Here is a 19,542-nt window from a genome sequence, read left to right as displayed (position 1 = left end):
CCTGCCCTTTTCCCCAAAATGGAGTCATTTCTTGTACGTGATATACTCAGAAGCCGTTTCTTCTTCCACTTTTCTGAGCATTCTCTCGAAATCCTATTGTAGTAAAAATTTTCGGGACTCTCAGTACGTCACGTCCGGCACCACAGACCTCCGAAAAATCCTCGGCCTGTGTTGTAAAACCCAAGTAGCTTTCAGTTTGCATCAAAACCCCCAAAAAGATGTTTAGTTTGTCCGCTGTGGGCTACTGTGAAAACATGACTGAAGCATGTTTAAGAGAGTTTGTGTCACTTTGTAACAGTAACACAGTAGATGTGAATCCTCAGTGACACAAACTCATTTCCTCTTGTTCATTATAGTGTTGACGACACAGCGATACATCCATACGTACACATAAAAGTACACATACGTGAGAAAATTAATATAACGGACACACACGTAGAAACGTATCCCCCTCTTTTCACAACTGTGATTGTTTCTGATGTTTTTTCCTTTGCACCATGAGACCGTGCGGCTGAGCGCTCCAGGGTTAAAGTCTTATAATAATTATGATAGATAAGAGATTCTAATGATCATGATAAACACACTTAGTAAACACAGGACGGGACAGACGTTGGTGTCCTGTACTGCAGGACATTCCCAAAACACAGAACACACACTTGTGTACAAAGTTGTATTTATGTTTTGATGTATTAAAGGTTACGTTTCACTTTTAGCATTGAAAACACTTCAGAGTCGGACTATGTTCATATTTACAGTGACTCCCACTCCTGAGCCGCTCCTCTTCCTCTCATATTTCTTCACATATTTCTTCTCCGTCTTTAGCGACACTGAAACAGTCAGAAATACGTTTCTCATCACACTGCTTGCTTGTTTCTGGTCTTTTAGCTGCGACTGGATGAAACTCAGGAAGCGGAGTACAAGGTGCTGCGGATGCAGCTGCAGCAGGAGCTGGAGCTGCTCAACGCCTACCAGAGCAAGATCAAGATCCACACTGACACACAGCATGAGAGGGAGGTCAAGGACCTGGAGCAGAGGGTCTCCATCCGCCGCGCCTTGTTAGAACAGAGGGTCAGAATCAAGACAATCTCCTTAAAATGTTGTGCAAGGATTTGGTGAGTTTTAGACTTTGATTTAGGCTGAGAAGACCGCAAACTGGATTTCAAAGTAAGGTAACTCACAGCTGCTGCTGTTAAAACTGTCAGCTTTTGATATTAACATGTAGATAACAAATGAGTACAGAGGCTTCCAGGATGTTTGTCAGCAGAGCCTCCACAGTGTCCTCGTGTGGAGCTTTCAGTCTTATCATTACATTACATTACATTACATTACATGTCATTTAGCAGACGCTTTTATCCAAAGCGACTTACAATAAGTGCATTTAAACATTTGGGTACAAATAAGAGCTAGAAGTAAGTAAGAGCTTCAAGTAAGCCAAACTATGAAGTGCTAGTCATAAGTTGTTGTTTTTTATGTCGTCGTTGTCGTCTTAGTCGTGGTAGAGTCGGGAAGAAATGTGTTTTTAGTCGGCAGCGGAAGATGTGGAGGCTTTCCGCTGTCCGGATGTCGATGGGGCGCTCGTTTCACCATTTGGGAGCTAGGACAGTGAACAGTCCTCTCAGTGAGGGGGCAGCGAGCCGGTTTGCCGATGCAGAGCGGAGTGGGCGGGCTGGGGTGTAGGTTTTGATCATGTCCTGGATGTAGGCTGGACCGGATCCGTTTGTAGCATGGAACGCAAGCACTAGAGTCTTGAAGCGGATGCGAGCAGCTACAGGAAGCCAGTGAAGGGAGCGGAGGAGCAGTGTAGTGTGGGAGAATTTTGGTAAGTTGAAGACCTGTCGAGCTGCTGCATTCTGGATGAGTTGCAGAGGTCGTATGGCACACGCAGGGAGACCAGCCAGGAGGGAGTTGCAATAGTCCAAGCGTGAGATGACAAGAGCCTGGACCAGAACCTGTGCCGCCTTCTGGGTTAGAAGAGGCCGTATCCTTCTGATGTTGTACAACATGTATCTGCAAGATCGAGCTGTTGCAGCAAAGTTGGCAGTGAGGGAGAGATGGTCATCAAGTGTCACACCCAGGTTCCTTGCGGTATGAGAAGGAGTTACCACAGAGTTGTCGAGGGTGATGGTTAGGTCTGTGGTGGGAGAACCCTTTCCTGGGAGAAAAAGAAACTCAGTCTTGTCGAGATTGAGTTTCAGGTGATGGTCAGACATCCACTGAGAGATGTCGGTCAGACAAGCGGAGATCCGTTCTGCTCCATGTGTGTCGGAGCTCGGAAAAGAGAGAATGAGTTGGGTGTCATCGGCGTAGCTGTGATAGGAAAAACCATGAGCGAGAATAACAGAACCAAGAGAGTTGGTGTATAGAGAGAAGACGAGAGGGCCCAAGACAGAACCCTGAGGGACCCCAGTAGATAGAGGACAGGGCTCCGACACAGATCCTCTCCAGGATAGCACAAGAGTAGGGTAAGTGCAGAGCCTGAGACACCAAGTTCTTGAAGGGAGGAAATAAGGATCTGGTGGTTAACTGTGTCAAAAGCTGCAGAAATTTCCAAGAGGATGAGCACAGAGGAGAGGGAGGCAGCCCTGGCAGTGTGGAGTTGCTTCAGGGACACAAGGAAAAACACATTTAACCGCTTTAGCCACGCGAAAAGACTCAGCTACCAAAATCTACAGCAGATCGTGTCTGCGACATCTTGACAATGTGTTCGTTGACATTTGTGTTGCTTTGTAAACTGGTTGATTTGTAACTGTGGTGTTTGAAGAGCTTTGTTTAGAAAAACTTACCACACAAGTAGACCAGCAGGTTAAAAGCTCCACTTTCCTTAATGGACTTTGGTGTGGGAGAATGAGCAGCTCTCGAGCTGATGTTAAGATATTGTAGAATTAAGCAGGAAGAGGTCTTATTAAGTGAGCTTTTGTGTTAAAAGTGCATGTGAGTGACAGGAGAAGAGGCCGTGAGACCATGTCAGCCAACTCATCTATAATAAAATTTGGTTACCTGAACCACAAAGACTTTTTGTGCAGAAATACCTCCAAAAGAAAACACAGCGCAACGTGTAAATTCTGCAAAGCGATGCTAACGGTCTTGGTCTTGTCTTGGTCTCGATACACTGTGGTCTTGGTCTCGACTTGGTCTCGGTTTAGGTGGTCTTGGTGGTCTTGTAGTTCATCCAGTTGCGTACGGATGCATTTTCGTCTACGTTTAGTTCACGACACACTTTCCTTAAAACGCATACTTACAGATGTGGTCCGGCGTTAGCAAGGCTAGAGTTGTTGTCACGGTCAAGGTTGAGTCTTCAGTACGAACCATGACAAACTGTTTTTGTGTTTCTTTCTTTCTGAGACGTGCTCTGCTGCTCTGCTTCCAGATCGAGGAGGAGATGCTGTCGCTGCAGAACGAACGCTCCGAGCGTATCCGCACGCTCCTGGAGCGTCAGGCCAGTGAGATCGAGGCCTTTGACTCGGAGAGCATGCGCCTGGGCTTCAGCAACATGGCACTGACTGGCATCCCCAGCGAGGCCTACCCCAAGCAGGGCTATTCCAACGCCCCCGCCCCCAGCTCCCGCTCTGCCGGCCACTGGAGCCACGGCATTCACCCGCAGAACATGCCGGCGCTGCAGCAGCACTCCCGCCGCAGCCACAACAGCAGCAGCAGCAGCAGCAGCGGCATTGGCAGCAGCAGCAGCAGCGGAGGCGACCGCAGGAGCGAAGTGTCCTCTTCCTCCCACGCCCTGGGAATGGCCCTCGGGTTGGTCCGGGATGGAAGGGAGGTGCATCACTCGTCCCGCTCTTCTGCCTCCTCTTCCTCCTCCTCATCCTCGTCTTCCTCCCACCACCAGCGGCACCACCTGCCCCAGCACTACCACCACCAGAGCACGCCACAGCTGTACCGCGAGCGGGAGCGGGATCGAGATAGGGAGCGGGAGAAGGAGAGGGAGCGGGAGTGGGCTGGAGTGAGAGGCTCCGGCGGTGACCTGGCCCACCCACACCCCCTGCCCTTCTCCCATCACCTGCCCTCACGCTCCTCCTCCCAGTCCCTGGCCATGCTACCTCCCCCACCACCTGCCCCTCCCTCCATCTCCGGCCCCTCCTCCTCTTCCTCGTCCTCCTCCTCCTCGCAGGGTGGGATATATGGTGGCGGCGGGCTGGGTGTGCGTGGTGCCCCTAGTCTGATGGCGCTGAGGAATAGTCCCCAGCCTCTGAGGAGGACGGCGTCTGGAGGGGGACCTGGAGGTGCTGGGGGCAGCGACGGTGTTCTGAGCCGCAGCACCTCCGTCACTTCACACATCTCTAACGGCTCACACCTCTCTTACTCTTAGATGGGAGATGGAAGGGAGGGCGTGATTTTAGGATGGTAGCTATCACAGGTTGCATCTCAATATTCTCAGTTTGCCTCAAGTGTTCTTTCCTGGAAGAATGTCAGCTCTCAGAACAGCTAACATGCAGAGGATTCTGGGATATTACTGTTTCCTCTTCCATAAAACCAGGAGGCAAACTGGGGCTACATCCATACTACTGTGTTTTCATTTGAAAACAGTATTTCTTTTTGAAATCCATACTAACACACCTGAAAACAATGATAATATGAATATTCAGGTTCACTGAGCATGATGATGCTGATTCTCTCCTCTGCAGAAAAGTGTTTCCAATGAGAAACAACGATAGTTGATGTCAGAGCAAGGGTTTCTGTTAGTGGACAGATAACTGAAGTGTTAACACTTTTTCATTCACAACTGGTAGTTTTGGCTGATATGAACTAAACAGGAAGCGAATGCGAGTAACTAAGACTAAGATCCAGACCACGTGTGGGTATTTTTTGAAAACGTACATTAGCTCTCAGAAAACGCACATTTCAGAAAAATCCCTGAATTTCACAATCTCCCTTCATAGTGTATATGCATTAACAGAGGAGACAGGGAGTTGTTGGCCCCGTCCCCATGGAAACAGAACGAAATGTAAACAATCGTTTTCTTTGTTGTTCCATAAACACGGCGTCCTTTCAGGAAATTATCATCATCCGCACAAAACCTCCCAAAACCAACTACTATTACTGAACAAGAAAAGAAATAAAGTTTATTTGAATTATACATTACAATGTTTGCAGCCACAGACACAGAACGACGAACGAAACGTCGTGTGTTGTTGTCGATCAGGTTTATTTACGGCCAGACCTGTGCTAGTGTTAGCATTGCTTACTGGAGTTTTACTATGGTGACACTTTGGCTGTGTTCCATTTAAATTGGAGCATTAAAGCGTTATTGAGCTAGCCATTGTTAGCAACACCAGTCAGTAGCAATGCTCCATGTGGTATTCCGTGTGCATACATAGCGTAGCAACATGTCTTGAACAGTACTACACGGTTGAACAGTACTACACGGTTGAACAGTACTACATGATTGAACAGTACTACATGGTTGAACAGTACTATGTGTGCTATTCATGGTGAAAGTAGCAGTGTTTCTATGGTGACGGCCGTCTTGGGTTGGTGAAGTGTCAGAGTTGGAAGTTCAAACCTCGGAAACTTCGGAGTTTTGACTACGAATGGAACCAATTTTTTGAATCTTGTTTTTGTGAGTGGTTTTTCTACAGGAACAGACATTTTGTCTATCTCTCTCCCGATTGGCCGACAAGGCTCGACAGTCATAGTTATATTGCCGCCTGGTGACTCGGCATGTTTTGATAGCACCTAACAGTGGGTCTTTGTGTTTTCATGTGGACGAAGATCTTTTAGAAAACTTGTGTGGACGCCCCCGAGTTTGCGAACACAATTTTGGAGCTCGCGTTGTTTTCAGACCGTTGTCAGGACAGTATGATAGCAGATGAATCAGCAGCAGAGTGGATTTGTTTTGAAATGAAAATGGAACAGTGTAGATGTAGCCCGACTGTACTGAGCTGCAGCCTGCGTCTTTAGACTCAGGGTGGCTCCAGAGCTTTTCCCCCATTCTCACAGGTATAAAAAAAAAGGGAGGGAGGACCTGTAACACCACCATTGCAGTGAGGTGAAGTTAGACTGTGTGTACTGTTTTATGTAAAAAAGTCAAATAGGAATGTGTGAAGAGAAAGACATTCAGCCTTTTTTTTCCCTCCCAGAGCTGCAGAGACAGAGAGAGAGGACGGCAGCCATGTCTTCTTCTATGATGTTCTACAATGGAATGGAGAAAGAGAGAGGACGGGGGGGGGGGAGACGAACAAAGGGGAGTAATGTGCGCTCGTTTTTGCATTGTGTACGTACCTGTATGTAGTGTGTAGTGTCTAGATATTATCTAGCAAGCACTCGCAGCTCCTGAAAGGAAAAAAAGAGCGGAGAATCACAAAAGCTGGGTCATTTGAGTTTCCAGCCCGGAGGAGACTGGAAAAATACTTTATTGATTTTCAGCATTCAAGGTTGTTGTTTTTTAAGTACAGTATATAAAAAAAAAAGAACACAAAAATGAGTTTCTCGGAACATCACCGATGCCTTTAAGGGGTTCTTAAAGGGATGTTATGCCTCAAGAGTGTTTATGGGACGATTTCAAACCCAGAATGTTTTTAGAGACTGTTAGCTCAGCAGGGACGAGGAGAAACATTCATGTACACATGAGAAAAACACAAAAAAAGCTTTTTGGGATCCATGGCATATTGAGTATCTAAATAACAGGTGTCTCACGCCGGCCGATGCATGAAATAGATGTACAGTAGAAACATTTGTTAACATGACCAAACACATTTGAAGTGTGCTGTTCCTGTCCCAGTCTCACCGGCATCTCACCTCACTTTCCTTTCTGCGATCTTTATTGTACATATTTATGGGGAATATTATGAAGAAAATCAAGTGGTTTGGTTTTATAGTGTCACAGAGATAACAATTGTAGTTTTTTTTGATATATTCAAACAAGTATTGAATTCAAAGGTTTAGAGCAACAACGATCCCGACGGCATTTTTTTTATTGGTGTCAATATTACCATAACTAACCCTGATGTAATTGCTGTTGTAATCATGTTCCTGTTTTTCTCATAAGGAGAAAAAGACCCACTTTTGACTGGAAAAACCCAACTATATATATAATTATATATATATATATATGTATATGTAGTTATATATATATATATATATATATGACAAAAAATGCATTGTCAGGTATGGTATGTGTGTTCCAGGAATGAATGATTATTAATGAGGGATTGTTAATAATCATTCATGGTAAATGTATGTGTGTCGAGCTGTAAAGTCTGGTTTTATTGACACTTCTTTTTTTCAAGACAACAAAACAAGTGAATTTTAATAGACACTCCCACAACATCCTTCTCTTCACATGAACTCTGACCTCTTCCTCTGGACTCTTATGTAGAGAAAAAAAAACTATTGGCCACAGGAATGTAAACACTGTTCCCCCCCCCCCCCCCCCCCCTATTTATTTAAAGGTCCAGTGTGTAAAGTATTTTTCCAGTAGCCCCACAATGGACACACTACACGTGACGCTAACTGAAGGCTACATAGGTCGTCCAACACACTTACGAGGGAGCTGCAATGTGCAACTTCACCAACACACTTTACACACTGGACCTTTGACTGTTTTCAGTTCAGGGATACGTTTGACACCCAGGGACTGTGGGACCGCTGAGGGGTGCAGCGTGCAGGGAGGAAGAGGAAGACGTGAGAGGACGGGCTTTTGACTGAGCTGCTGTGCTGGAGCACGGCAGCAGTGACCGCTGCAGCGCGTCCTCACACCAGGATCGACACGAAGCCCAGGCGTTTGACCTCTGACCTGCCGTTTACTTGAAGGAGATCAGAAATAAGTGGACTTTTGTTTGTTTGTTAATCATTATTGTTAATATTATTTTATTGGAAGAAGAAAAAAAGGATAATCAAACCTACTGTTTGTATGACTCAGAAACACCAGCTCAAGACAATTCCCTGTATAACCTACTACATTATGCTTGGTTGGACTCAGTGCATGCATAAACTCCTTGTAAAAACTAAGTTTGGTGGGTCGGGGAACGTGAAATCAGTGTGCTAGTGTTTGTATGTGGGTTGTTGACAGTATCAGAGGCTGGAGCAGGGAGGCCCCACTTCCTCCCTGCTTCATACTGGGTGTGATGATGATGATGATGATGATGGTGATGAAGCAAAAGCAACACGGGCTCATCTGTGTAGAGTTTTTTTTTCCCTATTTCTTTTTTCCTCTTTTGGTTGTTGGGTTGGAGGGTGGGGGGGAGGGGGGGAGGGGGGTGAAGTCCTGATGAAATATTCAAATCAAGCCGTTCCAAGCTTGAGAAGGAGGAGGGGTGTTGACACATGTACCGGGAAAAAAAGAAGTGGGTGATTTCAAAATTATTAATAATAATAAAAAAAGATAATAAATTGATATTAACACATGAACGCGTCTGGATTTGATGTACTTTACTTAGTAATTACAGGGTTGAAGCAAAGACATTCAGTTTACAGAGCTGGGAAAGTAATAATAAGAATAACGTTTAAGAATCTTTAGGTGGATTCAACTTAAAGCAAGAATATGTGATTAAACGTGTTGTTATGATATTAAAACTGACAGAAAGAGCAGCAAAAACAATACAGCAACTAATTTTGTCCATCCACTAATGATTAATCAACCACTACGTTTATTGTTTACAAGGTCTACAACTGTCTTTCTTTTTTCTTGATAAACTGATTTGTTGATTGTCATGTGGAATCTCATCTTTTCATATGAAAGTGATCAAAATCTAAATGAAAATAAAAGCAGAACTGAGTCACATATGAGCCAAAAAGAAGATACAGACTGGACACACACACACACACACACACAAAAACCTAATTTTAGCTAAGTAACAGCAGGCTGACCAAATAAAACTTATGCTTGCTTAAGTCTACGATATGTAAAGAATACGTTCGCCATGTTATCTCACTGTTAGACAGGCTTTTCCAAATGGAAAGTGCAGTTTGTTATCCGCTCACTCTCCCACACCAAAGTCCATAGAGAAAAGGAGCATTATGAGCATGCAGTGATGCAGGAGCTGCTGGTCTACTGCTGCCTCATCTGATACGTTTCTATCACTAAGGCAAATCTAAATCCAAATAAAGGATTCCAAACACCAAAAATAATGCATGTGAACCTTCACATGACGGCAGCAGTGAATCAACAACTCCCGTGTGCTAGGATGTAAGAATCAGTGATTTTCTCTGCGGACTTTGGTGGGTAAGAGTGAGCAGTATCAATGTGGATCAGTGTCAGTGAAGCAAACATCATCAATAAAAGGCTGTCAAACGAGGAGATTAAGAGGCAAACATATTCTTATAATATGGTAGACTAAAGCAGGCATGTGTTTTACCATGTGAGCCTTTTTTTAAGAGGCTAACATTGTCACTGTCTATGTTTCCCATGCTTTAACAAACCTGACAAACACAAAAAACAATCAGTTATTAATAAAAATCAGCTGTTGATTAATTGCTGCATACTTCATATCACTCTGTAATATTCATTGTGGGTGTTTTTTTATTCCTCATCTGTGTTGATGTCAGGCGCAGGAATCCTCATCCATTGTGTGTGTGTGTGTGTGACATCATTATTATTATGAACGGACTGTGTGTACTGCCCTTTAAGATGCGTCTGTCATCGCCGCGTTAATGGAGAATGAAAAAAAACACGGTGGAGCATTTAGTGTCGGCCAAAAAATACCAGAGAGGAAGGACAAGGGAGGCGAGGACGGAGCGCGCGAGGGAGGCGGAAATGAGAGGGGGTGTCCAGAGAGGAAGCACTATCCCTTTAAGAGCAAGTGGGACATAGCGGTGCGAGGAAAGGAGAGGAGGGGGAGAAGAAAGAGGAATTAAAAAAGAAAAGGAAGAAAGAGACAGGGAGGGAGGAGGGAGAGCGGGCGATAAAAAAAGAAAGATGACATCCTCGCGGCAGAAGGGCCGAGGTGGAGTGATAGGCTGCAGCCCGGCGAGCGGTGCTCTCGCCGGGGTCACGGCTTGAAACCAACATCGAGGCTTCGACAAACACCCGAGTGGCCTAATGGGAGAAAATGGAAAAAAATAGACTCATACATTAAAACCAAAGCATGAACTGCTGTGCTAACAAATGCGTGTGTTTTAAACCCATATTTGCTCTTAAATGGCGTTAAATGGCGTTGAAATCGCATTATTTTCAAGATAAAGTGGTTGTTGTTTAATGCTAAAGTGTAACACTGTGCCGTGCGCTGTTGGTGTTTTTGGGTGAGTTTAGGGTCAGTGTGCTGGTGCGTTTGATGAACACTACTGTATAATGAGGCAAAGTTAGAGAGGGAAGACGCGGTTGTTGGAGCTAGCCCGTGTGCTGCGTGCTTACATGGACACGGCATTCGGCTACATCAATGAGAACAACAGCACAAGTTGGAACACAGCACAGACGAAGCCAGTTACGCTTTTATTCGAGAACCCGAAGACAGCGAGTGTTCGCGCCTCGGCCGTCGTTGGGCCCCGTCCACACCATGCAAAGGCGGCTGTCCGCGACCTCAATCACCAACTGACTGTGTAATCTCCACCGCTGTAGCTCAAAATGGATGCTGCTTGGAGCAATTTCCTCTTCCAGGTAGGCTCTGCTGAGCACACATGTAATGGCCTACTCTGTTTCTGCTTGTCACTGTACAGCTGCCTGCTTTCAGTCTGAGGTCAGACAGACACACACACACACACATACACACACCCTCCATCACAGCCCTGCTCCTCCACTTTAATGCTGTGTGTCTTGTGTTTACTTTTTGGTGTGATGGCCTTGCTTCCTTCTGCTTGCTTCTTCAGCATACTCCCACCCAAAATCAAGTGGAGGGGAGCCTCCAATCAGAGCTCATGTCAGTGCATACGAGTTCTCCCCAAACTCCACCCACAGAGCACATAGCTCAGCCTCCCTCAACAGTGGACACTGCTGCTCTCAATGAGGAGCCCCTGCCCGGTGAGTGAACCACATACACACACACACATGTCAGCAGAAGCACATCTGGACAGTCCAGTGATACAACTCCACTCAGTTAGTCCACATGAAGCCCAGTGAGGAAACACAGAGACTGACAAAGAATCAAAGTAATGATTTGAAAAGTATATGAAAGTTACAGTAATAATAGTCAGAGAAATCACTCTTTTGTTGAATGTTTCTGAAAATCTCATATGAAAATGCAACAAAAAAAGCCACTAACCCCAGATAATCAGTTCATTGAGAACTGATGTGTGAGGTGAAGATGAAGACGTGTGCTTGCATTGTATGCCTGAAAAGATGCAGTAGAAGCACAAATGCCTGCCATGGCCACTCCAATAGTGTCAATAAACTCACGTATCCTGCAAGGATAATGTTTGTTTTTACAAAACCCTGAATCCAGATCTGTGTTCATCAAAATTCAGCCAGGATCATCTGCCTTTTGCTTTTTGTATTATAATGAATACAAATAATATATATAACCCTTTTGGTGGAGATAATAGTAATAACATTTTTTATATATATATGTGTATATATATATATATATATATATACACACACACACATATATATATATATATATATACACACACATATATATATATATGTATATATGTGTGTATATATTATCATTGTAAGTAATATGTTTTACTTTTAAATTCCTATCCTTATCTAGTGTTGCATTTAGCTTCTAACTCCTGTGCTGCTGAGATGCTTCAGAGACGCAGGGACTGTAAAAGCACTCAAAGTGACCAGTAACATGACTAAATCAATTCTAAAATGCACAGGGAGAAAATTTAAACATTAATAATATTCTCAATGTTCCAACGTCTAAAACTGTCAAACTAAGTTGAACTCGCAGAACCTGAATTCTGTTAGATCCATTTGGATTAAAAAAAAAAAGAATTAAACACCCAAGACATGATCAGCAGTTTCAGCATTGATTCTTGAATGAATCATTATACACAATTATTGAATGTACTGTTTAACATTTCAATATTCTAGCATGCGACCTTTCTATAAACTGACACCAAGAAACTAAATTAAGCCTTGTTTTCTTTAGTGGGTCTAGTCTGTGATTAGACCTGGGGCAATAAGGCAACTAATCAATCCATCATAGATAATTATTGACTCAGTGTCATGAAGTTTTTTTTAAGCCAAACAATTAAGAAACAACAGTTTCAGTGTTAATCAGAACATCTTAGAATGTCAATTTGCTGATAAATGTAATAAATCAGTAGTGATGTGAAACGGAAGTAAAAACCCGTTGCTGTTATAAAGTGACTTCTTTGAAAATCCAAACTCATCTCGTGTAAATGAACAGATTGTTGTTTTTCTTTCTGCCTTGTGTCCCGCCTCCCTCTGGTCCAGTGAAGCCAGTGTCTCGGCCGGCCCGTGTGCCCCACATCTGTGCCATCTGCAACAAGCAGTTCAAGAACAACTACAACCTGCGGCGGCACCAGTCGGTCCACACCGGGGTACGCATGAAGGACAGGGCCAGAGAGCAGGTGGAGGGGGCGAAGGAGGGAGCAGCGGGCCAGGTGGCGGTGGCAGTGGCGGTGTCGGCCCCGTCGGCGATGGTGGTGGGGGCTGGAGGGAGGATGGAGAGGCCCACTGTTCCCCTCTCACTGCTCCACCTCTCCACGCCTCCCACTCTCGCCCCTCCCGGCGTGTTGGTGGGTGCACAGCAGCCTCCCCTGGGTAGTCAGGATGGTGAAGGGGTTGCCATGCCAAACGTAATGGCTAGTGTTAACCCCCATGCTCCGCCTCCTGCTGCTGTCGTCATGGCCACAGGGGCGACAGTACAGGTGGGTCAGGGCCTTGTGGAGATGGCTGTCGACAACCCCAACCTTCCAGCATAATGTTTCTTAAACTGTGTTGCCTCAGGGATGATTCAAGCATCTCCCTCGCCTGCTGTCATACGTAGTCTGAATGAAATCCTCCTGTTTATTAAAATTGCATAAACATTGTAAAATGAAATTTAGGGACCAGTCAGTTCCATCCCAATGTTTGGCACTGGCCCCTAGTTTGAGAAACACTGTGCTAGAAGCCCCCCCCCCCCTCCCCACGCTCCCCTGCATGTTCTCTGTCAGGCCTGGGTCATACTGTTCTGTGTCTGGACAGAGCTGCTTTCCACATGTCCCATTCACACTAATGTGAGGGTCCACGTCGGTCAAACGTCAGTGTACACAATCTCTGGTGTGTTTCCGCTGGTGAAACAGTTTGGTACAGTACTTATTTTTTTTTGCGTTTCCACTAGGAATAGTATCAGAATAACCATCCTCAACCCTTCCATTTTTCGGTACCCTTCTCTTGAGGTACCAGGGTAACTGTGTGGTACGGTATGGGTGGAGCTAGATCCACAACGGTCAGCTGATGGTGACCAAACACATTAGTCGTTTCTTTAACGGTTGCTCCGTTGTCTGTTGAGTCACAAATGAAGGTTCTGTTCTCAGTCCAAACGCGAGCCCGACCGAGGACTTTACCGTTCCAAACCATACCATACTGTACCAAACCGAACTGTACCATGATGGAAACACGGCTTTGGTTATTGGCTAACGTCACATAGTCTCCAAGCAGGCATTTATAATCTCAGTCAACATTTTACTGTAACTGGAAGGTTGCTCGGTTGAATCCCAACAGGCTGGGGTGCCTTGAAACCTTGGGTAAGGTACCCACTCCCCATTGATTGTGTTAACTGGACACTTTAAACTGACTAAATCTAAATGGAGTCCTTCACTGATAAGCTGTACGACCCGTAGAGAGGGAGGAGCTTAAAGAAAAACTCAAATTTAAAGGAGTTAATGGTCTCAATCACTTGTTTCAGTTCTTATTCAATCAAATATTTCGTTAATGATCATTTCGAGGAAATCTTGACGTATCTTGAATATTTGGATGCAAAATCTTATCATGGCTCTTTGCCAAACTGCCCGTCTTGAGGCTCGTGTGAGTCTCCAGTGGTGGAGCACACCACCAACTCATCTCTGTGGACTCAAACTATAGATGTGTGCTTGCCAGCGTCTGGTAGACCATCATGGAAAAATGAAGTTTACGTCAGTCGAACACGTGGACACAGAAAGTATGACCCCGTGCCGAACACAAACAGGATGTAGCACACCTGACATGGTCAATATTTGCTCCTGTGAGGAAAACACTGGTGGTCTAATCTCTGTAGTGTGCACATCTATCTGTCTGTTTTGCCGCAGCGTCCCACAAATCCGAACCCCAACCCAGTGAAGAAGAACCACGCCTGTGAGACATGTGGGAAGGCCTTCCGCGACGTCTACCACCTCAACCGCCACCGCCTGTCACACTCGGACGAGAAGCCGTTCTCCTGTCCCATTTGCCAGCAGCGCTTCAAGAGGAAGGACCGCATGAGCCACCATGTGCGCTCTCACCAAGGTGGTGTGGAAAAACCCTACGTCTGCCCCCACTGTGGCAAGGCTTTCTCCAGGTGAACGATCATGAAGTACTGTTCCCACCTGACACCTGTAGTTTACCTTGTGTGTAAGTGCTTCCTCTAATGTTTCCTTTCTTTTCTCTTTAAGGCCTGACCATCTGAACAGTCACGTGAGACAGGTGCACTCCTCAGAGCGACCTTTCAAATGCCCAGTACGTCCTGTCTGCCCTCTGCAGTGTCCACATTTAGCAGCTTTGCAAAGCGTCTGTTTTTAGTCCAATCACTGGTGGATCTCTGAAGTCCAGAACTATACATTACAACATGTTTACCTGTTTCATCTCTGTACTGTAGATGCATTACACAGTCAGCACCGAGCTTTTCCAGAGACATGGGAACTCACTGAAAACATGGCTGCCTGAACCTGGTTTTAGCCGCTTAAACTAGAGGCTCACCTTATAAAATCAATGTTTTCTTAAGTCTGTGTTTATCTTGCTTAAGTGTGTAAAGCAGCCTCTTCAGGCTGGAAACTGAAGTTTGGAAACCATGTTGCGTTGCTACACCGATGTCCATGGCGAACAGTGATTTGAGCTCACGGGGTCGACTGCTGCCTCCTGTGGTCAGTTTGTGTCACTGAGGTTAATCTGAACCATTTCAAACAAGTGGTCAAGTCACAAAATAACACATTTGAACATAGGCAGCAGTGGATCGACAGTTCCTGTGTGCTTCCATGTAAAATGATTGATTTTCTCTATAGACTTTGGTGTGAGGAGTGAAAAGTTTTGGAAGTGAGATAATGCAGTGAGTGTATTCTTAAAATATCATGGACTAAGGTGGGCATACATTTTATTCAGTGAGCCTTTAGTTAAATGCATGAATAAATAAATAAATGTCGCCAGATTTTCAGTGAGCGCAAACCTCCGTGTCCAGATAACCAAAGGTCGTCATGCAGAAGCTCAAAGCTTCATATCTGATCTTTACAGGAACACTTCTTCACATGCTGTACACTTTGTGCAATGCATAATCAGGAATTATGATAAGGTGTAGTCATGACAAAGTCCAAAATAAAGTTGAAGAAGGATTAGGATAAAAGTGGTTAAAACCGATAACAATATAAAAACAATAAGCAATAACAGTACAAGAATGGGCAAGTAGAGGTATGACATGGCAATGTGTGTATATGCAATAAGAGTTGATGTGCAAGTTGTTCACTAAGTGTTAATGTGATGCATAGTGTTCAGTATATAGAGAGTAGAATTGTTCACTCAGTGGTAAAACACTGCTTATCTATGATTGGAGCTTGAACACTGTTTTTTAATTGGTTTGAATCTGATAATCTGTGAAACTAAATAGAAATGTCTGCAATAATATCATCTCTTAAGTTCTCAGGCGTCATATTGTATTTTATCTCTTATCCCTCGCCTCTTCTTTCAGACCTGCGAGTCCAGCTTTGCCACGAAGGATCGTCTGCGTGCGCACATGATTCGCCACGAGGAGAAGGTCCCCTGCCACATCTGTGGAAAACTGCTGTCTGCTGCTTACATCACAGATCACATGAGGGTTCACAACCAGTCGCAGCACCACGCCTGCCACCTCTGTAACCGTAGTGAGTACACAAGCGCTTGTATATGACCTGTATGCTGATAATAGATCATGATTTCAGTGTTCCTTTCCTGACCTGCCGACAGGAAACAGCTCCATGTTCATCATACGTGTAACATCTGAACTCTCTGTTTTGTTTTGTTTTGTTTGAGTTGTTTTTCACTTCCACGTCACGGCTGCTTTCAGACGTTCACTGACGTTTGGACGTTTTCTGAGACATTTCTAGAGCGGCTGTATGTGAGACGTCAAACGTCCACACAGACGTTGCTTTTGGACATTTTGGAGAAACTTCTCCTGCCAGCTTCTACAGGGTTCATATGAATGCTTGAATTTTAATGTTAGCTTATTGCTTAAGTCAAAAGTAAAAAGTGGGCCTGTGTGTGACTGTGATGATTATAATACACCCTTTAGGTTGTTTATAGTATAATACCATCACTTATCACGGAGAGAAAGACTGAAATAGTCTTTTCTTTTTGAGTATGTGTGTATTGGTATTAATCTACCACAGCTGTAAGATGCTCAAAAACATTAAAAAAGGTTTTTGGCCTTGGAAAATGTGTATGAACCATGTGTAACATAACAGAGCGAGTGGGTGATTGTCCTGCCACTGTGATCACCGCGTAATCTTTCACCCACGACTGTCTATAGATAAGACACGACTTAATTGTTTGCGTCTGTTTGTCTCTGAGTGAAGCTCTGCTCTAACATCCATCTAACATCCATCTTTCTCTCTGTCCGTCTTCTCCGTCAGGCTTCACCACGCTGACGTACCTTCGTGTCCATGCCCAGAAGCACCACGGCCAGGAGTGGAAGGACAGTCCCGGGGGCTTCGGAGGCTCGGGCTCTGGCGGCGTGCTCGTCTGTCACTTGTGTGGCGTCCACTGCAAGACGCCCACGCAGCTCCAGGGGCACATGGGCACCCATGGCAACAGCCAAGGTGCCCCGAGCCCCGTCACTTCTAATGTGGCTGCCAGCAGCTCCGTCTCCCTTAGCAACATGGTGACAGCACCCACTGTGTATGTCACTGGCAACACGGTGGTGGACCTGCTGGTCACAGACTGCTCTAGCATTGCAGCGCCACAGTCCCAGAGTTAGCAATAGAGAGCTCAGCAATAATAACCTCAGTCCCTTTGCAGAGGGCAAGGTTAGAGAAGGTTGGAGTAACTCGTAGATGCTGATCAGGTTTCAGGTTTACCATGTAGTAGATGAGGATATTATTGAGGGTGGGGGGAAAAAAAGGGTGATATATACATATATATACATATTTGGTTGTATGAGGTACTGGCACAAAGTCCGTTGTGTGAGCGCCTCGTGTGTTAGGAACAGCCTGAGACATTTAGGTAGGTTTGCTTATGAAAACATCTGTCAGAGGAGAAGCAAGCAAAAGACCCTCCATGTAAAAGCTATTTTCACTTAGGTCTGTGATGTTTACGATGTGTTCTTTGATTTATCTTATTTTCTTTACTGGAAACTGACGTTTATAAACCACCCGATCTCCCACACCAGTGTCCATAGAGGAAAAATCAGTGTTTTTAGCTAGTGACACAATCTACCACTGCCTCATTTATGATGTTTGTGTCACTAAGTTTATGATTTCAGGAGGCAGCAGTGGATCAACAACTCTAGGGTGTGATGTGCTGAAAAATTGCTGCTTTTCTCAGTTGGACTTTTTCCGCGGTGGTGCGAGCGATTTACAAACTTCTGTTTCCAGTGGGAAGCAGGTAAATGATTGACTGACTGATCATTTATCAGGCAAGGCTGCAGAAGGCTGATTGACTCTGTGTCGGTACCTTATACAAACTGAACTATCCCTTTAACAGCCGTCAGCTTAGAGCTGGAGAACAAGAGAAAGAGGAAAACCTGCGTTTGTAGAGTGATGAAGTCATTGGAAAAACAAAGGGGGCGTTTGTGGCTACGGCAGGTTCACTGACACTAACGACAGTATATAGGTAAATAAGAAAATAAACTGTGGTATTGTGAGCATCTACTGTAATACTCTTCCCTCTCTGCCCTCTCTCTCTCTCTCTCCCTCCCTCTCTCTGACATTGGCTGCTCTCTGCAAGTGCATCAAGTACTGTATATCTCACACCAGCTCTGATCTTACCTCCATTTTAAAGCTCACTTACAGAGAATCCAAATGGCCTGTGTTGAAAGAAAAGCAGGAGGGTGAGAATAACTCCAAATCAAACATGACAAAGGAAGGCATTAGTAATGTAGTTTTGTATAAGTCAGCGCTCGTCTAGCGCGTTTGTCTCTTCATGATTTGATTTGACACGTACCGCGAGTGTCTGACGTTTCTAGAGGGCTGTAACCAGATCAGGACAGACGACCACACACGTGTAAATGTGTCATGGATGTACTGGTTACTTTGTTTCCTTAAAAACAGTACAGAGATGAGAGTAGAGGGGTGATTAGGCGTGTCAAGCACCTTACATGTAGTCATTGTTTGATTCAGCGAGGGTCAAAATGGGTTTCTTGGATTTTCTTGCTCTGAGTCTTCCCTCTCCGAGTCTGGCCATTAAAAAAAACACAACGTCACACAACTGCTAATCAGCACTCGAGCTTCTGACATGGCGACTATGCTCCAGAGAACTACCTTTTGTGCATGAAAACAAGCGCGCTCGGTCATGCTTATTGTTAGGGAGGTGTCTCGACACAGGAAACGTTTTTAGCAGTTCCACTAATTTAGTCCGCTGTAAACAATAATATTTATGAAAGTGTTGATTTTTTTTTTTTTTAACATTGTCGGCCATTCGTTTGATTCTAACTGTCATTGCCATAATCGTTTATTTTGTTTGTTTTTCTCTGTGTATCAGTCCAATGAGTGAAGCGTCTGCATAGATTTAGTCGTCGAACTCTGTGTATAGCACACAAATCACGATGGTTCCACACGAACATGTGAAGAATGCTCTACTCTCACTTGTTCTCTGGATAATGTTTTCGGTTGTTTTGAGTTGTGTGGTGTCAGGAAAGGGCTTCTGAACTCACCACTCAGGTGAACAAGTCCACTGGGAGTTTGACAACAACACACAGTTGGTATGCTGTTAAACAAATCCTGGTCGTGTACTGGAGTGCTATTTCAGTTTTTGTCCTTGATATGTTATCTTTTAAATTTGTAGATTTCTTTCTTTTTCTTTCCTCTCCTTTCCTTGGAAATGTGTTCTTCCTGTTGAGAAAAAGTAGTGATGTATTATTATTATTATTAAAAAAAAAAAAAAAAGAGAGTACATTTTTAGGTTTTCTCCATTACACGAAGATAAAAAAAAAATAATACCTCTACTCTAGGACTCTGTACAGCTCTTGTTATACATCTTAAAGCCTTATTGTACTCAACTGCATTTTAATTCTTTAAGATGAAATATTTCAAATCTTAGTCATGGATTCATTAAGAATATTAATGGGATGTATTTATATTTATATTTTTATATTTCTCAACAGTATGCATGTCTAAAAGGTTGTTAGAGCAAAAAAAAAAATCAATGATGCTTACTACAGTCATAAATATTATCTTATTTTGTAGATGAAGTAGAGCTCATGTTATTATTTTGTAATTTGGAAAGTTTAAAGTAAAAATGCTAAACAGGCCTCGTGTGTCTCGTCTGTTTTTGTGTGTTGTTTGACT

At 44.3% G+C, this 19,542-nt stretch overlaps 2 protein-coding genes across 4 annotated transcripts in view; both read left to right on the top strand.

Moving 5' to 3' along the window:
• The window catches only part of taok2b (TAO kinase 2b), a 37,035-nt gene extending 30,033 nt beyond the window's left edge, over positions 1–7,002 (top strand). The window contains exons 20-21 of the mRNA XM_058620589.1: positions 886–1,068; positions 3,368–7,002. Of these exons, the coding sequence (XP_058476572.1) occupies positions 886–1,068; positions 3,368–4,318 (1,134 nt within the window). The 3' untranslated portion in view covers positions 4,319–7,002. The remainder of the gene's footprint in view (positions 1–885; positions 1,069–3,367) is intronic.
• Positions 7,003–9,723: 2,721 nt separating this feature from the next.
• Positions 9,724–19,505, top strand: mazb (MYC-associated zinc finger protein b (purine-binding transcription factor)). Of its 3 annotated transcripts, none has more exons than XM_058620563.1 (7): positions 9,724–10,543; positions 10,753–10,903; positions 12,293–12,597; positions 14,128–14,375; positions 14,470–14,533; positions 15,753–15,924; positions 16,672–19,505. In XM_058620563.1, the coding sequence occupies exons 1-7, from the start codon at positions 10,511–10,513 to the stop codon at positions 17,013–17,015; spliced, it is 1,317 nt and encodes a 438-aa protein (XP_058476546.1). In that variant the 5' UTR covers positions 9,724–10,510; the 3' UTR covers positions 17,016–19,505. The 3 variants fall into 3 exon arrangements, with proteins under 3 accessions (XP_058476546.1, XP_058476545.1, XP_058476544.1); XM_058620562.1 differs by having other exon boundaries at positions 12,293–12,729; positions 14,470–14,500; XM_058620561.1 differs by having other exon boundaries at positions 9,725–10,543; positions 12,293–12,729.
• The last annotated feature ends 37 nt before the right edge of the window (positions 19,506–19,542 follow it).

The sequence above is a fragment of the Solea solea genome, chromosome 21, assembly GCF_958295425.1.
Source record: "Solea solea chromosome 21, fSolSol10.1, whole genome shotgun sequence".
Classification (NCBI taxonomy): Eukaryota; Metazoa; Chordata; class Actinopteri; order Pleuronectiformes; family Soleidae; genus Solea; species Solea solea.
This window is presented reverse-complemented; position numbering and strand designations above follow the sequence as displayed.